Source organism: Phyllostomus hastatus, unplaced genomic scaffold (genome assembly GCF_019186645.2).
Source record: "Phyllostomus hastatus isolate PE091 unplaced genomic scaffold, TTU_PhHast_1.1 phas_scaffold_93, whole genome shotgun sequence".
Taxonomy (NCBI): Eukaryota; Metazoa; Chordata; class Mammalia; order Chiroptera; family Phyllostomidae; genus Phyllostomus; species Phyllostomus hastatus.
The window spans coordinates 31,363,049-31,379,951 of NW_025334042.1; the positions used below are offsets into that span (position 1 = coordinate 31,363,049).

General features: G+C 40.0%; 2 protein-coding genes across 9 annotated transcripts in view; one reads left to right on the forward strand and one right to left on the reverse strand.

Annotated features, from left to right (window-relative positions):
• The first annotated feature begins 4,788 nt into the window (after positions 1 to 4,788).
• YARS2 (tyrosyl-tRNA synthetase 2) lies at positions 4,789 to 13,716 on the forward strand. Its single transcript, XM_045830025.1, has 5 exons — positions 4,789 to 5,579; positions 6,238 to 6,405; positions 7,521 to 7,676; positions 7,985 to 8,155; positions 10,916 to 13,716. The coding sequence occupies exons 1-5, from the start codon at positions 4,798 to 4,800 to the stop codon at positions 11,073 to 11,075; spliced, it is 1,437 nt and encodes a 478-aa protein (XP_045685981.1). The 5' UTR covers positions 4,789 to 4,797; the 3' UTR covers positions 11,076 to 13,716.
• DNM1L (dynamin 1 like) overlaps positions 13,712 to 16,903 on the reverse strand; it is a 42,202-nt gene continuing 39,010 nt past the window's right edge. For all 8 annotated transcript variants that reach the window (XM_045830024.1, XM_045830023.1, XM_045830022.1 and 5 more), the window contains 4 exons: positions 15,208 to 15,384; positions 14,986 to 15,095; positions 14,692 to 14,851; positions 13,712 to 14,416 (listed from right to left, as the gene is read on the reverse strand). In XM_045830024.1, coding sequence (XP_045685980.1) covers positions 14,360 to 14,416; positions 14,692 to 14,851; positions 14,986 to 15,095; positions 15,208 to 15,384 — 504 coding nt within the window. In that variant the 3' untranslated portion in view covers positions 13,712 to 14,359. The remainder of the gene's footprint in view (positions 14,417 to 14,691; positions 14,852 to 14,985; positions 15,096 to 15,207; positions 15,385 to 16,903) is intronic.

Here is a 16,903-nt window from a genome sequence, read left to right on the forward strand (position 1 = left end):
GCAGATGGCCTCAGGTAAGGATGGGCAGGGTGGGAGGATCTTTAGGATTTACCGTATGAGGTTCAAGAATAATGGCAGCAGGGAACCCATGAGAGAGGATGAAATTATGAGGCAGATTAATTTATTAATTATTACACAACACAAGATTGAAACCAGCTTTTAGAAATTTTTGCTAGTACTAGGAAATAGGAATATCATAGAAACACTTCACCTGGAAGAAGACTATCCCTAAATCTCTGAAATGAATTAATTGCCATTTCTATTCTTTGTTCCCACCCATTTCCTTTTGCATCCTGGGTCATCACTTATCTTCTAGAAGAAACCTATACCTCCAGGCTCCAAGAGAAGAGAAGACACAAGTGGGAACCATATTTTATAGTGATTATAATGATCAGAATTCCTCAGGCACCTTTTGCTGTCATTTTGCTGAACTTTTAGGCAGCTGAGTTTCAGTCCAGCCAGATCTCTGCTGTGTTTGAATGTGATTCGTGCTTAAGATAAACACTTCCAAATTAAGTGGTACTGCCTTGTAGGGAACCGCTTCGTGAGATGTGGAAATGTAGCTCAGCACCCATGTGGAAAACCAGTGGGGAGTGAGTTGGCGTGCAGGACCACACCTGTGAAGAAGTTCTCCCATGGGAAATCAGGCCTGCGTTATACCTAGGCTGCTTTGTGACTCGCTCTTACTTAAACTCTCACCCTGAGTTCAGGCAGCAATTGCTTGCTGCATATATTTAAAGTCACTTCCTGAAGTCTGTGCTAATTCTCCCAAGGATTGAAGTATAACCAGACCTGTTACTCTTATCATTCCTTTGCATTTGCAACATTTTTTCCTTGTTAATCTGTAAGAAGTAATCAGTAACATCCCTTCCGGTGCTATCTATAAAAGGTAATTACCTAAAGCAAACCTAAGTACAATGAATGAAAACCTTCTTTGATGTATGCTATTAGAAAGTCAATAAAAGCTTGTCAAGGCAAGGGTCTGCGCACTCTCCTCTTGAGAGAGTGGCCAGGCTGCTCCAAGGCGCTCTCCCCTTGAGAGAGTAGCTGTGCCGTCCCCTTTCCTCCACAGGACTCGGTAGTCTGTGTGAATTTGTCTTGACTCATCCATAATGTCATGGACACTGCGGGCCCGTGTCCGCATCACTGCCTATCTTTAAACTGTTGGGCATAACCTGTGAGAGACCAATTAAAACACTATTAATATTTACTCGTTTTGTGCCTTTTGAATGCTGTTACAGACATACTTCATTTTATTGTGCTTCATAGCTGTCGTTCTTTTTACAAATTGAAGGGAAGATTTTCCACCAGTGAAAACATTACAGCTATGTCCCTGGCCGGTGTGGTTCAGTGAATTGAAAACATTACAACTCACTGAAGGCTCAGATAATGGTGAGCGTTTTTTAGCAGTGAAGTATTTTTATTTTTTATTTGCTCTTTATTCTTTTATTGTTGACATTATTGCAGATATCCTTATGGTTCCCTGCTTTGCCAACCTCCACCCAGTGCCCTTTCCCTCTGGCCCTCACTGCACTGTTGTCTTTGTCCGTGCGTTATGCGTCTGTGTTCTGTGGTAAACAATAAAGCACTTTTAAATTCAAGTAGGTACATTGTTTATTTAGAGACTACAGTATAGTGTGAACACAACTTTTATATGCACTGGGAAACAAAAAAATCCATATGATTGGTGTTATTGCAACACTTGCTTTATTGCAGTGGTCTGGAACTGAACCCGCAATATCTCCAAGGTGTTCCTGCATATTTATAATTGTTTACATTTCAAACACTAGACCATGGAAACCAGGGATTATGCATCAGAGTGAATATTTATGTGGCATTTTATTATACATAGGGTAATTGCAAAGTAGATGTGCCCCTAATTCAAAGTCAGCTAGCTTCAAGTTACCACTTTTGAGATAAAACATATTTTCTGAAGTACTTTTTAACCCTCTTCATTTACCTTTTTAAAAAACTTTATTCATTTTTACTTAGAGAAAGGGGAATGGCATGAGAAAGAGAGTGAGAAAAACATCAATGGGAAAGAAAAACACTGATCTGTTGATCCTGCAACCTAGACTCGTGCCCTGACTGGAGATCGAACCAGCGACCTTTCAGTTTATGGGACAACACAGCCAACTGAGTAACACCAGCCAGCACCTGTTCATTCACTTTTGACAGCAAAAACAGCAAAAATCAACTTGTGCACTTTTTCTTGCCCCCAAAACTCAACTCCTGGGTCCAGTCCAATAAAATTCAAGCCATGTCAACAACTCCAAAGATTTAAAAGCTCCACCTCCTTCTTCTGCTCCTGTCTTTTGGACAAAGCCTCATCTTCCCTGCTATGCCATGACAGATCATAAAAGGGAAATCGTTGTTGCTGTCGCTGAGCCACTGTTGAGTCTCTTGGAACCTGCTCTGACACTTACTTCTGTACCAGACTTTGTTACCTGTTCACAATATAACTAAACTTAAGAAGAGACCAAGCAAGTTTTTGTAGAAAAACAAGTGTTGCGCATCACAATTTTATAACATGGAATTTTAAACAAAAGCTAAAGCTAGCTATGTGTGAAGTACTAACTTCTCTGCCAGACTTTGTTACCCATTTGTGATATAACTAAACTTAAGAAGAGACCAAGAAGAACTTCGGTCTATTTTTATAAAGACCTTACAATAAATTCTAATGTCAGATATAAGTTTACTGTTTTTGCACAGAAGTTCTCCATTGGGCATGGGTCCACCAAGTAATGATGACACAGGTACATGTTTCTATAAAAAAAAAGTATGTTTCCCTGAAGTAATTAAGTCATGAAGTCATACTTTCTGGAATAAAATTACTAACATACTTGTAAAAGCCACAGATAAGTTATCTGTCATATTAACCAGAAACCTCAAAGATGAAAGATACTCTTTTAAAAATGTTCAAATCTTCCTGGATGTCGGGCACTAAACAAAAAGCACCATTTGCTGTGTGCTTAGGAGAGTTCCCTGCCACAGACACTGAAGTATGTCCCCAACTGAAGTGGTGTGAAATAAGGCTGCAGATAAACAGGTTATAATCGCAAATTGTAAGACATTTTGAATATCAGCATAAGAGATAGAATACACCCTGCTTATTTTCTTCAACATTTGGAATAATGTTACATAGCTTGTAGAATAACCATCTAAACATCCTATTGAAGGGACTATTTGACAATGATAAACCACTTCACTAATAATTATACATGCAAAGAAACTAATTTTTAAACTTTTCATTTTGTTAAATGACGTTACAATATTAGTAAGTGGAAAGGTCCTGTAGGAAATGGTTTGGAGCATGGCCCAGACTCAAGGACCAGGCCACCCCGCTAATGAAAATTCTGGTGCTGATGGTTCTCAGCTGTGTCCTCTCCTGCATCTCGCCTTCCGCCAAAGCCTTGCCCAAGGTTTTGCCTCCTTCTTTAGGGGTGACCCACATTTAATGACTGGTTAATAATAGGGCGCAAAAGCCTGTCCTCTTGCCTCAATTCAGAATGACTGATGGAACTCCCAGGTCCAGCGTCCCCTATGGCATTGTCTGAGACATGTACTGCAAACTTTTCACAGTTCAATTTCTCCCTCTGCCCAACTCTGTTTCCATCACTGTGTCATTCTCCAATAATCTCCCTTCACACAAATTTCCAGTTTGAGTCTGTTTCCCAGGGAACACAACCTAAAAGAATTGGTATTGAAAGTAGTCCGAGAAATAAGGTTCTACAATGGAGTTCTAGAGCTGATTCCCTGCCAGCCAGCTGCCAACAAGAGTCTGTCCCTACTGAGTGGAGTACTGATAGCACCTAGCAAAATGCTACGGCGATGTGATTACTAATTTGAATCCACTTATCCTAAAGCCATGTCCCACCTGCTTACCTGTAATTTAAAATAAACCATAGGGCTTTCTGGTTTATTATATCGAATTTGTTTGGCTATAGCTTGGACAAGACTGCCACCTCCTGGAAAAGCTAATGAATACTGGCGACTGAGATGCTTTCATCCGTTTGGGAAATCAGTATTAGGAAGTTTGCTCCTCAGCGCCTACTCCGTATCTCTCCAAGAAATTAAACTAATTCCTAACCCCTCACAGGCTCTGCAAATTTTCGTAGAGAAACAAGACTTGCGCATCATAATTTTGTGACGTGGAAATTTAAACAAAAGCTACTATTTGTAGCGCGCTATGTGCCAAGTACTTTAATTCTTAATCCTCACAACAGCCCTATGATGTAAGAACTATAAGGATAGACACCTACATTACAGGCGAAAAAAATAAGTTTTAGAGAATTTAAAGTGGCCAGGAAGCGAAATCCACCCTTGGGTAGCAAAGCTCCAATTACTGCCTAAAACGCCGGATCCCTAACTAAGCAACCCCCGCCCCCCCCGCCCCCCCCGCCCCCCCCGCCCCCCCCTTCCCTCCCCCCCCCCTTCCCCCCACCCCCCGCCCCCCCGCCCCCCCCCCCCCCCCCCCCCCCCCCCCCCCGCCCCCCTTCCCCCCACCCCCCCCCCCCCCCGCCCCCCCCCCTCCACCCCCCGCCCCCCCCGCCCCCCCCTTCCCCCCACCCCCCGCCCCCCCGCCCCCCCCTTCCCTCCACCCCCCGCCCCCCCCCCCCCCCTTCCCTCCACCCCCGCTCCCCCCTTCCCTCCACCCCCGCTCCCCCCTTCCCTCCACCCCCGCTCTATCCGGGCATGCGCACAAAAACACTGAAGCTAATTCTGTACTAATTTGTAGGATGCCTACGCTAAACTGCGTGGCGAGAATCCCAGCATTCCTTTCGGGCCGCCATCAAGATGGCGGCGCCCATGTTGCGGTGCATTTCCCGGGGTCGGTGGTTTTGTACCCCAGGCCCATTGGAAGTCTTGCCCCCGGGGCGACGTGAGACCCACTCGGGCGTTAAGGGGTTGCTAGCGATGCAGAAGGCTCGGGGTTTGTTCAAGGAGTTCTTCCCCGAGAAAGGCACGAAGATAGAACTGCTAGAGCTCTTCGACGGTAACAGGGCAGGTAACTTTCCCCAGACCATCTACTGCGGTTTCGACCCTACGGCGGAGTCGCTTCATGTGGGGCACCTGCTAGCGTTGCTGAGCCTGTTTCACTTCCAAAGAGCCGGACACAACGTGATCGCGCTAGTGGGAGGTGCCACTGCGCGCCTGGGAGACCCCAGCGGCCGCACGAAGGAGCGCGAGGCGCTGGACGCAAAGCGTGTGAGAAGCAACGCGCACGCCCTACGCCTAGGGCTCGAGACTGTGGCAGCTAATCACCAGCAGCTCTTCACTGATGGGCGTAAATGGGGCAGCTTCACTGTGCTGGACAATTCGTCGTGGTACCAGGAGCAGCACCTGGTGGACTTCCTAGCGGCAGTGGGCGGCCACTTCCGCATGGGCACGCTGCTGAGCCGGCTGAGCGTCCAGACTCGGCTTAAGAGCCCGGAGGGCATGAGCTTGTGCGAGTTCTTATACCAGGTGCTCCAGGCTTATGATTTCTACTACCTTTTCCAACGTTATGGATGCCGGGTCCAGCTGGGTGGATCTGATCAGCTGGGCAATATCATGTCGGGATACGAGTTCATCAACAAGTAAGCGTCTTTAGATCCTGGAGAAATCCTGGGACCAAATAATTTACGCACGAAATAGCTGACGATGCACTTTTAGGACTGAAATGACGTCCTTCGTTCAAGCCCTTCTTGGTTTTATCCCCATTAAGGATCTGTAATGGTGTTAATATTGTAACTGGCTACTGAGAAGTAAAGGGCTGAATTCAAGTGTTAGGTATGGAATGTATTCTAGAGATCTGCAGGAAATGGCATCTCAAAAAATTTTTTCAACTCCAAATAACATAGAATTTAATGGCATTTTCTTGAGAGGGATGAACCACAAGGCTAGCTGATGTGGTACTCATTTTTAAAATCCCTGCAAGTTATCTCTTTGGTGTTGCTACCTGACTCCCCTTTTAACTTGGGTATGTCTCATCCACCCAGCCTTTAAACATTTTTAGGCCCTAGTTAAACAGCACTTCCCCTTGGCTTGCCCAGAGTCACTGGTTTGATTGCAGTTCACAATGAGAAATGCCGAAATAGAGTGAATGCTGTGAAAGCAGTAAGGGGGACAAGAATCCAGATTTAGGAAGTCACAGAAATTGAGTAGAGCAAGAGACCACCCTGAATTTTGAGGAGTGGGTGGAAGCTACCACCACCTGTGCCTGAAACGCGTAATGTAGTTTCTCTTTATTCATAGGTTGACTGGAGATGATGTATTTGGAATCACTCTTCCTCTAATTACAAGTACAACTGGAGCAAAACTGGGAAAGTCTGCTGGCAATGCTGTTTGGCTAAACAGAGATAACACATCTCCATTTGAATTGTATCAGTTCTTTGTCAGGCAGCCAGATGATTCAGTAGAAAGGTGAGTTCTTTCTTAATAGTGTGCTGATGAAAATTAAGTTCATAAGCTCCTGTTTTATTATTGAATCTCTCTGTATCTATGTACACTTCATAGTATTTTGAGGTTTTTTTTAACTTATATTCTATTTAAGATATCAACCTAAATCTATTACAAAAGACAAGCTTTTAGAAAATAAATAGGGAAATATTTTCATGACTGGGATAGGGAAAAATTCTTAAATATGGGACACAGAAAAAGACTGATAAATTAGACTAACTTAAAATTAAGATCCGCTGTTCCTCAAAAGTTCACCTTTAAAAGTGAGAGAATATATTTTCAGTCCGTGTAACTAATTGATAAAGAGTTTATATTCAAATTAATATAAAGAATTTCTGTAAGCCAAGGAGAAAAAGACTGACAGCCCGGTAGAAAAATGAGAAGAGACTTGAACAGGCACCTTACTGTCCAAAAGGCCAAAAACAAGTGAAGAGATTACTCAGTTAAGAAGAAAATATAAGATAAAGGCACAATAAAATGTCATTTGTATACCTGCCAGAATGACTAAACAGAGAATTGGCAATACCGAGTGTTGTTGAAAGTAAACTTACTGTGGTGTTTGTGTCAGCCTCTTGATGGCAATGCTGCTGTCTAGAAATGAGTGAGGGGGTTCACCTGGGCCCATCCTACTTGTGTCAAGCTCCACAGACATTCCCTGATCAAAGCTAATGAATGCTGTGGCTGGACTGGCCTCTGTAGTTCTTACTGTGATGACAGATGTGCCTTTGCAACAACCATCAGAAAACTTTGGAAAACAAGATTTATCCATAGGTCCTGGATGGCCACACAGCAAGGTCACTGGTAGAGAGACAGGGAGGGAGTGTGCTTATCTCTGAGGGGAAGAAGGAGAATACAATGGGGCTGAGACCTTTTGTGACTGTTATTTTGTGACTTTTAAAAGATCTGAAACAAAGATGGCAAAACAGTAACATCTTCAGTTTGGATGGCATGTTTGTTGTCTTCTGTTTGCTACATTTCTGCATATTTGTTATGTTTCACAATTAAAAATAAAAGTAAAGGAAATGGGAGATAAAAATTAGGTATGTGATACAAATCTCTCTTTATTTTTTGTCCTGGAGGTACCTGAAGCTCTTCACTTTTCTGCCGCTCCCAGAGATTGAGCACATCATGCAGCAGCACGTCAAAGAGCCAGAGAAGCGGGCTCCTCAGAAGAGATTGGCCGCTGAGGTCACAAAGCTTGTTCATGGACAGGAAGGGCTGGATTCTGCTAAAAGGTGGCGTTTTCAAATAATTGACACTTGGTGAAGTTTAGTTAATAGACTTGAGAAAATTTAGAGCCGCACTGCTTTAGAGTTGTCTTTTACCACCAACAAGGGTTGTCAGTGTGTGCCTCAATTGCTTGAAAATGACTTTTCTCTACCGTAGGGAAAGAGGATCCTGAACTAAGGTTATAAATTATATAAGACAAATGCAGCTGTTTCAAAAACTTTTCATCTAGAACATAATGGACACTTCATAATTGGTTACTGAACATGTTCTGAATAAGCAAGCACTCACATGTTTTTCTCAAACTGTTTTTCAGGTGTACACAAGCCCTTTATCATAGCAGCGTAGATGCGCTGGAGGTCATGTCTGACCAAGAGTTAAAAGAGTTGTTTAAAGAAGCTTCCTTTTCTGAATTAGTTCTTGACCCTGGAACAAGCGTCCTAGATACATGTCGCAAAGCAAATGCCATTCCAGATGGTCCCCGGGGGTAAGACTATTTAACTTTCAGATTCACAGTTAATTCAGCATTAAATGTTACAATTCACAGCAATTTCCAGAGACGGTGGTTTCCTGAGAGTGCTTTAATGGCATCTCAGTCCTCTCAGAAGTTAGGTTAGTCTGAGCATTAAAAGTGAAAACTGAGATTACTTACTGCTGAAAATAGCTTGAATTTTCTATGAAGTCTTATTAAATCTAACCTAGTTTTTCCTTCAACATTAGAAAGGGCTTGCATTTAAGGGATCAGTATATTGAATAAATACACTGGGGTCAGTCAGCTCAGGCCTGGTCACAGTTTGGGGAGATCACAGGGACAGAGGCCCTAAGTAGATGGAGTCACAGGAGCCCGCTCATATTCAGTCTATATCCTCTTTATTCGGGCGAACTGAGGGGTTGTCCAACCTGTTTAAAATATTAGCTGAATTTCTAAAAATGAAGTAAGCATACAACGTAACTTCTTAAGACCATTATTACACATTGCATGCACTTACTCCTCTTGTGAATTTTCTTATTCAGGAAGCAGGTGGACTATCTAAATTCCTCAGTTATGTGATATTATTGCATTGTATTTGGCACTTACCCATTTTAATAATGAAACAGTGTGAAGCATTAGTGAGCCAGAAGGCGCTAGGCCTTCATCCACAGTTCTTGCATAAGTCACACAGTTACCAGCATGTGCTCGAGATTAGGAAGGATATGTTCCCTTATAGTTTTGGTTTTCTTCCCAATTGCTTTTGGTTTGCCTCTCTCCTAAAGAGCCTTAGTTACTCCATACAGAGAAAATACCCATTTTCTCTCCATCACCTGACTTTACTCCACACCACTTTACTGACTTTCTAATATGCTAGTCTACTTAATTTTCACCGAATTGAGGGTGGTATCATGCACTTCCCCACAGTGAGTCAGTGGTTCTAAGAATTTTTCTCACTGTGGAAATAAAATGTTTCCCCCTCCTGAATTGTTCTAGTGGTTTATTTACTGGTACCAAAGTTTACTGCTACTTAAGATGACACTGTATCTGATTTAGCCAGAGTTCTCAATAATAGACATTTTTTTAGATTGTGTACACTGGGTAAGGTTGGCTTAGGCATTTAAACAAAATGTAGAATGTGATCTGGAAACTATAGCAAACAGCCTAAAATAACACTTCCTAAGAGGAAGAAGCCTGTCCTTAAGTATGTATATCTTTTACTGTTGAGCTAAAACCATGTCTAGTAGTCATTTCTTAATTTTATTCGGTGACAGACAGGAGAAAACCAACATTTGCCTTGTAGACGGAAAGGCCTCATGCTCCAGCCCTCCTCCTACTGAAATCTCACCTCCTTCTAGCTGCTCCCATGTTTCCTCCTGTTTGTGAAAATAACTGCTGCTTAGTCTCCCAGTTTCAGTGCCTTTCAGGAAACTCTCCGATCCCTACTTTCTACCCCTCTCCCCACCTCCAACCCCCACCCCCCACCCCACAGTGTGCTCCTAGAGCAGCCTCTCATAGCTCTTCGAATTTAATCAGTTTGTCATAACCGTTCACTTGTCTGGCTCTAGTTACATTTAGTGCATAGTGAAGGCTCTGTAAACGCTTACAGAATGAATTTGATAACTTGAATAAAACCTATTTACATAGGCCATCAAAAATCTTTGTTAGTGATCTAGAATTTATTAGATCAGTGACTGATTTTCCAATTCTGAAATTAGCTAGAAATTTTGCTTTCTTGTATTATAAGTTTGCCTTTATTTGCATAGACTAAGAATGTAATGTTAAAGGATTTTCCAGTTTCATAAGCAAGTTTCCTAACGATTTCTGTAGATACCAGTATAACAGCAGATCTTCAAATAATGTCATTTCATTGAAATGTTCATGAGGAAAAAAACATTTCCAGCCAGGGCCACTGTGGGGAGTTTGTACATTCTCCCAACATCTCCGTGGGTTTTCTCCACGTTCTGTCGTTTCCTCTCTTATCCCAAAGGATGTGCACATTAGGTGAACTAGTGTGTCTGCATGGTCCCAGTCGTGTGTGTGTGTGTGTGTGTGTGTGAGAGAGAGAGAGAGAGAGAAAGAGAGCACGCGAGAAAGAGAACCCTGCAGTGGATGGACGCCCTGTCCAGGGTGGGTGTCTGCCTTGAACTCTGCACTGCTGGGAAAAGCTCCGGCCACACAGCTGGAATTAGTGGGTTGGGAAAATCATTATCTTGTTTTTACTGATCTTAAATGTATAGTTCACATTTATTTCATAATAGAGTGTTTGGGTTCTTTATTTAGAAGTGACCAGAAATGTGCCACAGGAACTCTGGTAAAACTGGTTTTGTTACGTGTTGATTCACTTAAATTCAGTTTCCAGGAACCTATCAACGGGGACTTCTAGTTGTGACTTGTATCTTATGCGTGGATCATTAAAAGCAGCATTGTCCTGGGGTTTCCTTTTCTGTGATTTTGCCCTCCAGAAAATAAATGATCTTCCATTATTCTAATTCACTTCATTTTTAAACCACTATCCCCTGAACAGTGTTATCAAGAGCTGAGCGATATCCCAGCCCTTTTTTCCACCAAACAAGAAACCTATTATGCCTTAAAGTTGTTCCTTTAGAAGAGCATTAAAGGGAGGGAGAGCTAGTGAATGTGAAGACAAGTTTAGTGCTACAGGTTTCAACTGGAGAACTATTGAATTTAAATGAAATACAATATTGATGTATCTTATTATAGGAAGAGATCAACAGTGATTGGATTTATCTAGTTACTAAACATTTCTACTTTTAGGTATCGGATGATAACAGAAGGCGGAGTCAGTATAAACCACAGACAAGTAACAAATCCTGAGAGCGTTTTAGTTGTTGGACAACACATTCTTAAGAATGGACTTTCGTTACTTAAAATAGGAAAGCGGAATTTCTACATTATAAAATGGCTTCAGCTATGATGAAACATCCTTCTGTTGATTCAGACTGATCCGTCATTCATTCTCAAGACGTGCGAAAGGTTGGCTCCAGAACTTACACCTTCACTTATGCAAATCAAGAGAATGGAGTATACTCTAGCCTCACAGTGTGAGTAATTCTTTATTTACATAGGTTGGTCATTAAGTTTGTGTAATGATGACATATTTTATTTCCCGATCCTTTAAACATTTAGGACTACCATCAAAAACTGTGATTTCCAGGGTCAGTCTGTTTTAAAAATTATACTTCATGAAAAAAGTAAATGCTGTCTTTCCAATCCTATCCTTGCTCTCCTTTTTGGACATAAAGAGGAACGATGAAAAAGGTAGAATGTGGAATTGTGGGTTCTTTTTTATCAAGTATACATCTGATCCGTCTCACTAGTGTCCACATTGTTCTAAAACCAGCAGTGCCTCTAGTGTCCACATTAGAAATGTGAAATCTAGTATTGGAAACTGATTTTGTTGTTGTTGTTAGGAAGCAAATAGAGTTCTCCTTATAAAGAATAGTTAGATAAAGCCATAACTGGAATGAGAAATTACAATAAAAGTAGTTTCTTTTCAAAGAAAAGATTCAAATCAGTCATTGACTTTTCAGAAAGTTTCTAATTCAGTTTGCCACTCCCTTACCTGTGTTTCAGTGTAACTAAATTTACACAATTTTTTTTTTCAGATTGTATTAAGGTTGTGATATTTTATACATTTGGAAACTTTTAAATTAGTTTTAAATTTCAACTTCTCTTTCCCAAGCAGATCACAACTTGAGATAAACTGAAAACTTAAGTAACCAAAAAAGTATTAAGAGGCAATTATGTTACCAACCCTCCAATTACATGAGCATATCAAAAGATACCCTGGTAAGGGAAGTTTTCAGGTCAAATTTAAAGGATCTGAAAAAATAAAAAAAATAAAGGTTTTGGTTATTAAGACTTGGTTAAGTTCTATAGATAGTAGGAAAGTTAAATTTCCAGAAGTGTTGCCACATATGAAAAATCAAGGCAATAGCACCCAATTTCCCTGAGGATCAAGTGAAAGGCTTACAACTTACAAAATGGTTCACAATAAAACTTCTCTCAGAAAGCCTTACAGGTGGCAGAGCCTGGCTTTAATGTTCAGGTTCTAGCACCTGCTACCTGGGTTACTTGGAGCAAGTCACTGTTTTCATATGCAAAAACAGAGCTGTAATACTGCATTTTGCCATGTATAATGTACACCTGTATACAATGTGCACACGTTTTTGTGCGCAGTGCACATGGATTATTCCCATGTTATGTAATCATTATACCTACGAATACTGTGCATCCTTATTTTTCCCTCAAAAAAACCTGCATATTACACACAGCAAAATATGGTACTTCAGTGAATTGTTGAGAGTCTAATAAGAAAGTCATAAAACTTTCATACAGTATAAACTGTATTAAACCTGTATGTTAAAAAGCTAGAATTTAAACCTTTTTCTGGGACTAAAGTTAGGAAGAATTCATTTATTGATCAACTTTAATGTCATTTCATACCAGCAATTTTATTTACACAGCAAGAACATATAGGTATCCATTTTAAATATCATAGATCATCTCCACATTTCAGAACTTCACTCAGTTGAAGAGCCAACAAAGGTATTCTTTCCATACCTTTCTTGCCTGTTTTTCTTTGTACAGGGTGTATAGTGCCAGAAAGTGCATTATCATAGCAAGTCTTTAAAGGTAACATTTAATTGGAAATCTATTTGACATGTTGGAGAAAGGTGCATTAAAGGGTTTTTTCCCCTTAAAAATTCAAAAGGCTAAAATAGTAGTCATCTGATCTGTTTGAAATAAGTAACTCATGGATGGCTATCATTTCAAAGCTGATAATGATGGCAAAGTAATTTTAAAGTGTGCTACTTACTAACACAATTCAGAGTACCATGTCATATCGGACTGAACCCACTTTTATGTTTGAGATCAGTTGGTGAGCCTGTTGTTCTTTAGTACATGGGTATCACAAGCTAAAGTTAACAGGTATATTCATATTGCCAGTAGTCCTTTGTAACTGATGTAACTTAAAAAGAATTTAATATCTGCAATATACAATTTACTTAACATGTTACTGGTTAGCAATAGAACTAGATTCCTTAAGGATTTTGACCCTTATCTTAAAATTTATAACATATACGAAGAGTCACCTGAGGAGTTTTAATTGAATGTATATTGTTCTAAACCTCAGCCCCAAATCCCAGAATACAATTTAGTAGTCTGTAAGCCATTAGGAATTGTGTGTGTGTGTGCCTGTATGGGTTTTTTTTAAATAAGGCTCCACCATAATTTCACATCTTTAGTCTAATGTATTTTACTGTGTGAAGCAAAGGAACTATTACCAACTAATATTTAACAGAGAAAAGATACACTTCTATGACCAGCACAGTATTTAGTTTTAAGTCTCACCTCCAAGTGAATCTTGGAGCATGGTGTGAGTGTCCCAATTTAAAGATGTTCCTGAACTACTACTACACTTGAAAACCAAGGGGAATTTTTTTTTAGAACCTCTAAAAACCAAAGGAACTGGTTATCACCAAGTGTTACTAGATGATCAAGTCTAGATGATTTTTAATAAAGGAAAATGTAATTCATGCCTTCAGGTTTAAGTAAGAATCAAATGTATTTTAATGCACTAGGGTATTGTGGACCCAGGCGTGGAAGAGCTGTGTAGCTACACATTATGCACACCGCATCATCGTCATAGTTACAGATCCTCTTGTGCACCAGCTTTCTTACTAACACATCAAAGTTGCAGAGACAAAACTAAATCCAAGGACAGGTGGAATACAGTGATTATGTGAGTAATTTGTCAATCCCAATCTTTCAAAGCCAGGCCAGTTTATACAGTGCATGCAGTACAGCTGTACGAAATGTCTTGGTGCGTTCTTCTTGAAGGACTATGGCAGCAGCTTGAAGACTAACAGGTTACACAGGTCATCTCATCCACAGGCAGACTGCTTGTACAGTAAGAACACTAACATTTCTTTTTAAGTTCAGAGGAAACTGTCATAAGACAGATTTGATATATTTTATATATACTGGAAAACTTTAGAAACGCCCATTTATTATTTGGATTAAATGTGTAATTCATTCTGTAATACACAGTACAGGTTTCAGTTTATAGCCAGTCTTCATGTGAGCAGATTCATACCACTGCAATACACAGGAGTTCATAAATAAAAATCTACTCAAGTAGGCAGTAACTAGCAACTTTGAACTCAACAAAGTCTTGGTATTATGTAGTTCTCTTCACCAAAGATGAGTCTCTCGGATTTCAGCAATAATTTGACCTGCGCCTTGTAATGCCTGCATTAAAGAAGATAAAAATTATAAAACCATATTTATGATATCAAAGAATCTGAATATGTGGGGTAATATCTCTGCTTTAGTATGTGGTTGATTTATTGTGGTTGATTTATACTAACCAATATCTATCCTGAATCTAGTCAAATACAAACAGAAAAAAAGATTAGCCACCATATGAAGACTATAGCTATATCCAAGGATTAGAATGTATTTTTAAAAAACACAGATGTTTATATCTACAACACGAATGTGAAAATTTTTAAAAGTCACAATACCTTTAGCATATCAGCTGCTTCTTTCCTACGCTGTGCCATGTCCTCAGATTCGGTCAGAAGGTCATCCAACAAGGACGACTTATACAGTTGTCCTACTAACTCACTCTGAAGAGTGTCTTTGACATGATTAACCAAAAAATGCATTACTGCCTTTGGCACACTGTAAAACAAAACAGTAAGATGACCCATTTGATTTAAAATAAAAACCTAAAAATTTTAAAATGCATTATTTCAAAACAGATTTTGGAATCATCCAGCAGTATCATAGTCTGATTTGTATTATGTACTACTAACCTGTCTTGAATATTCTTCCTGACAATAAGAAAATATGATTTGATGAGTCGCTCGATAACCTCACAATCTCGCTGCTCACGGGCAGATAGTTTCCGTGCAACAGGAACTGGCTAAGTAGGGTGAAGAGGAAAAAATACTACTTTTTAGTTCCTTTATCTTTTGTAGTGTTTTCCTAGTAATTTGGTTGTCTTACTAGTCCTCAGCCAAATTCTCATGGCTTACCACATCCAGTAGATTCACAGCATGGCCTTTCTGTGGGCTGGCTGGCATAATGGGAATTGGTTTTGACTTTTCCTCAGCTAATAACTCTTCTGCTTTTGAAGTTTTCAGCATTCCTCTCCAGTTGCCTGTTGTTGGTTCTTGAACAGCATCTCCAACCCCACCGCCTCCAGATGCAACCTGAAAAACAAAAACCAGATGTTCCAAAATCTCTGTCAACCATACCAAATCTAACTAAACAAAGTTTCTTTTCTTTGACAGTAAGTAGTCAAGGAGAACATCTAGTACCCAGCAGGAGTTGTAACAGGGAAATAGATGGACTGGCATGTATAGCTGAAACCCTGAGCTAACTAAAAGATTCTACTATAAAATGTTTGTAAGACTTCCAGCAATATTATTTATTTCCTTTCTTCTTTAGTATTTGCTGGTTTTCAAAGTTTTTCCTTATTTCCAAACCCTCTAACACTAGGTTGTAGAAAAAGTATAAGATGCCCTTAAAAACGAGACTACTCATTACAAGCACAAGGAAAAACAAAACTACCGCTCATCTTAAATTCTTTAAAGTAACCTTAAACACTGTTGAACGGTATAATCTCTCCAAAAGTTCCATGAACTCAAGTTACTTTTCATTTAGTCAAAAAAATCATTGGGTAAAAAACTTTTAAATTAAAGAAACAAGAATATATATACTCGTGATATTTAGGCTGACAGTGACTTTAAACTGCCTAAAATGTGAAATGTGACATAAACCCAAGTACTCTCAATATCTATACTCTAGAAAAACCATCTGCTGGAAGAAATCTAGTGCTACCACTAATCAAACTGCTTTTTCACCTCCTTTTTTAGGATATCTTAGTCTTGATTTCTGTGAGGGTGGGGGGGGGGAGCCAGGATAATGAGAAAACAGTAATTCATCAACATTTAAGAGACCAGATGCTCTTTAAGATCTTACACTCTAAAATGGATAAACAGCACATCTAAGATTTATGGGTAGAAATGAAAATGGCTTACATAAACTTCACAGAAGAGTGTCATGGCAATTGTTTAAAAATGTCAGTTTTTGGTATCATTCTGGCCTAAATTTTCTAGCTAAGATGAGCTTTATCTAAATATAGGCAGTATATTCACACATTAATTTTTAAATGCCTGTTAACTACACATGAATGACATAACATGGAATCTTAAGGAAAGTAAGCGAATGCAGGGTGATGCCATGAGTGAAAACACTGAAGCAACGATTTAAATGGTTCTCTTAAGATCTGAGCACAGTGGGCTGAGAAAAGGCAAGACATTCATCAGATTTTGTTTGAGGTTCGCAACCTTAAATCTGGACAATAAGGAAAGGAGCTAAATTAAATGGCAGAAAAACCAAAAGAATGGGTCTGAAAAGTTTACAGATTATTAATTTTCCCCGAAAAGGTCATCAGGAATTAACAACAGTCTCAAACTCTCACAGCCCCCCTTTGCATTGATGTGCGTAAGCTATTGAGGCTCATGTTAAGCTACACACATACAGTGACAAGTGCAAACTGAATGGAAGCATAAGGAAGAAGCCTGAGGGGAATACCCATCAGTACTGGACCGATCTCGGACCCTTTACAGAGGAAATGTCCAAAAGCACAATTTCCGTCTTTGGAATCTTAATTCCCTACCAAAATACTACATTCCAGACTATTCTTGGAGGTAACGGAAAACAGTG

What these genes read in the sequence shown, in the direction of transcription:
- YARS2 (XM_045830025.1), top strand. Translation starts at nt 4,798, where the DNA reads ATGGCGGCGCCCATGTTGCGGTGCATTTCCCGGGGTCGGTGGTTTTGT. An exon ending in CCAGATGATTCAGTAGAAAG is followed by an intron (nt 6,406 to 7,520) that starts GTGAGTTCTTTC and finishes TTTGTCCTGGAG; the next exon opens with GTACCTGAAGCTCTTCACTT. An exon ending in GGGCTGGATTCTGCTAAAAG is followed by an intron (nt 7,677 to 7,984) that starts GTGGCGTTTTCA and finishes ACTGTTTTTCAG; the next exon opens with GTGTACACAAGCCCTTTATC.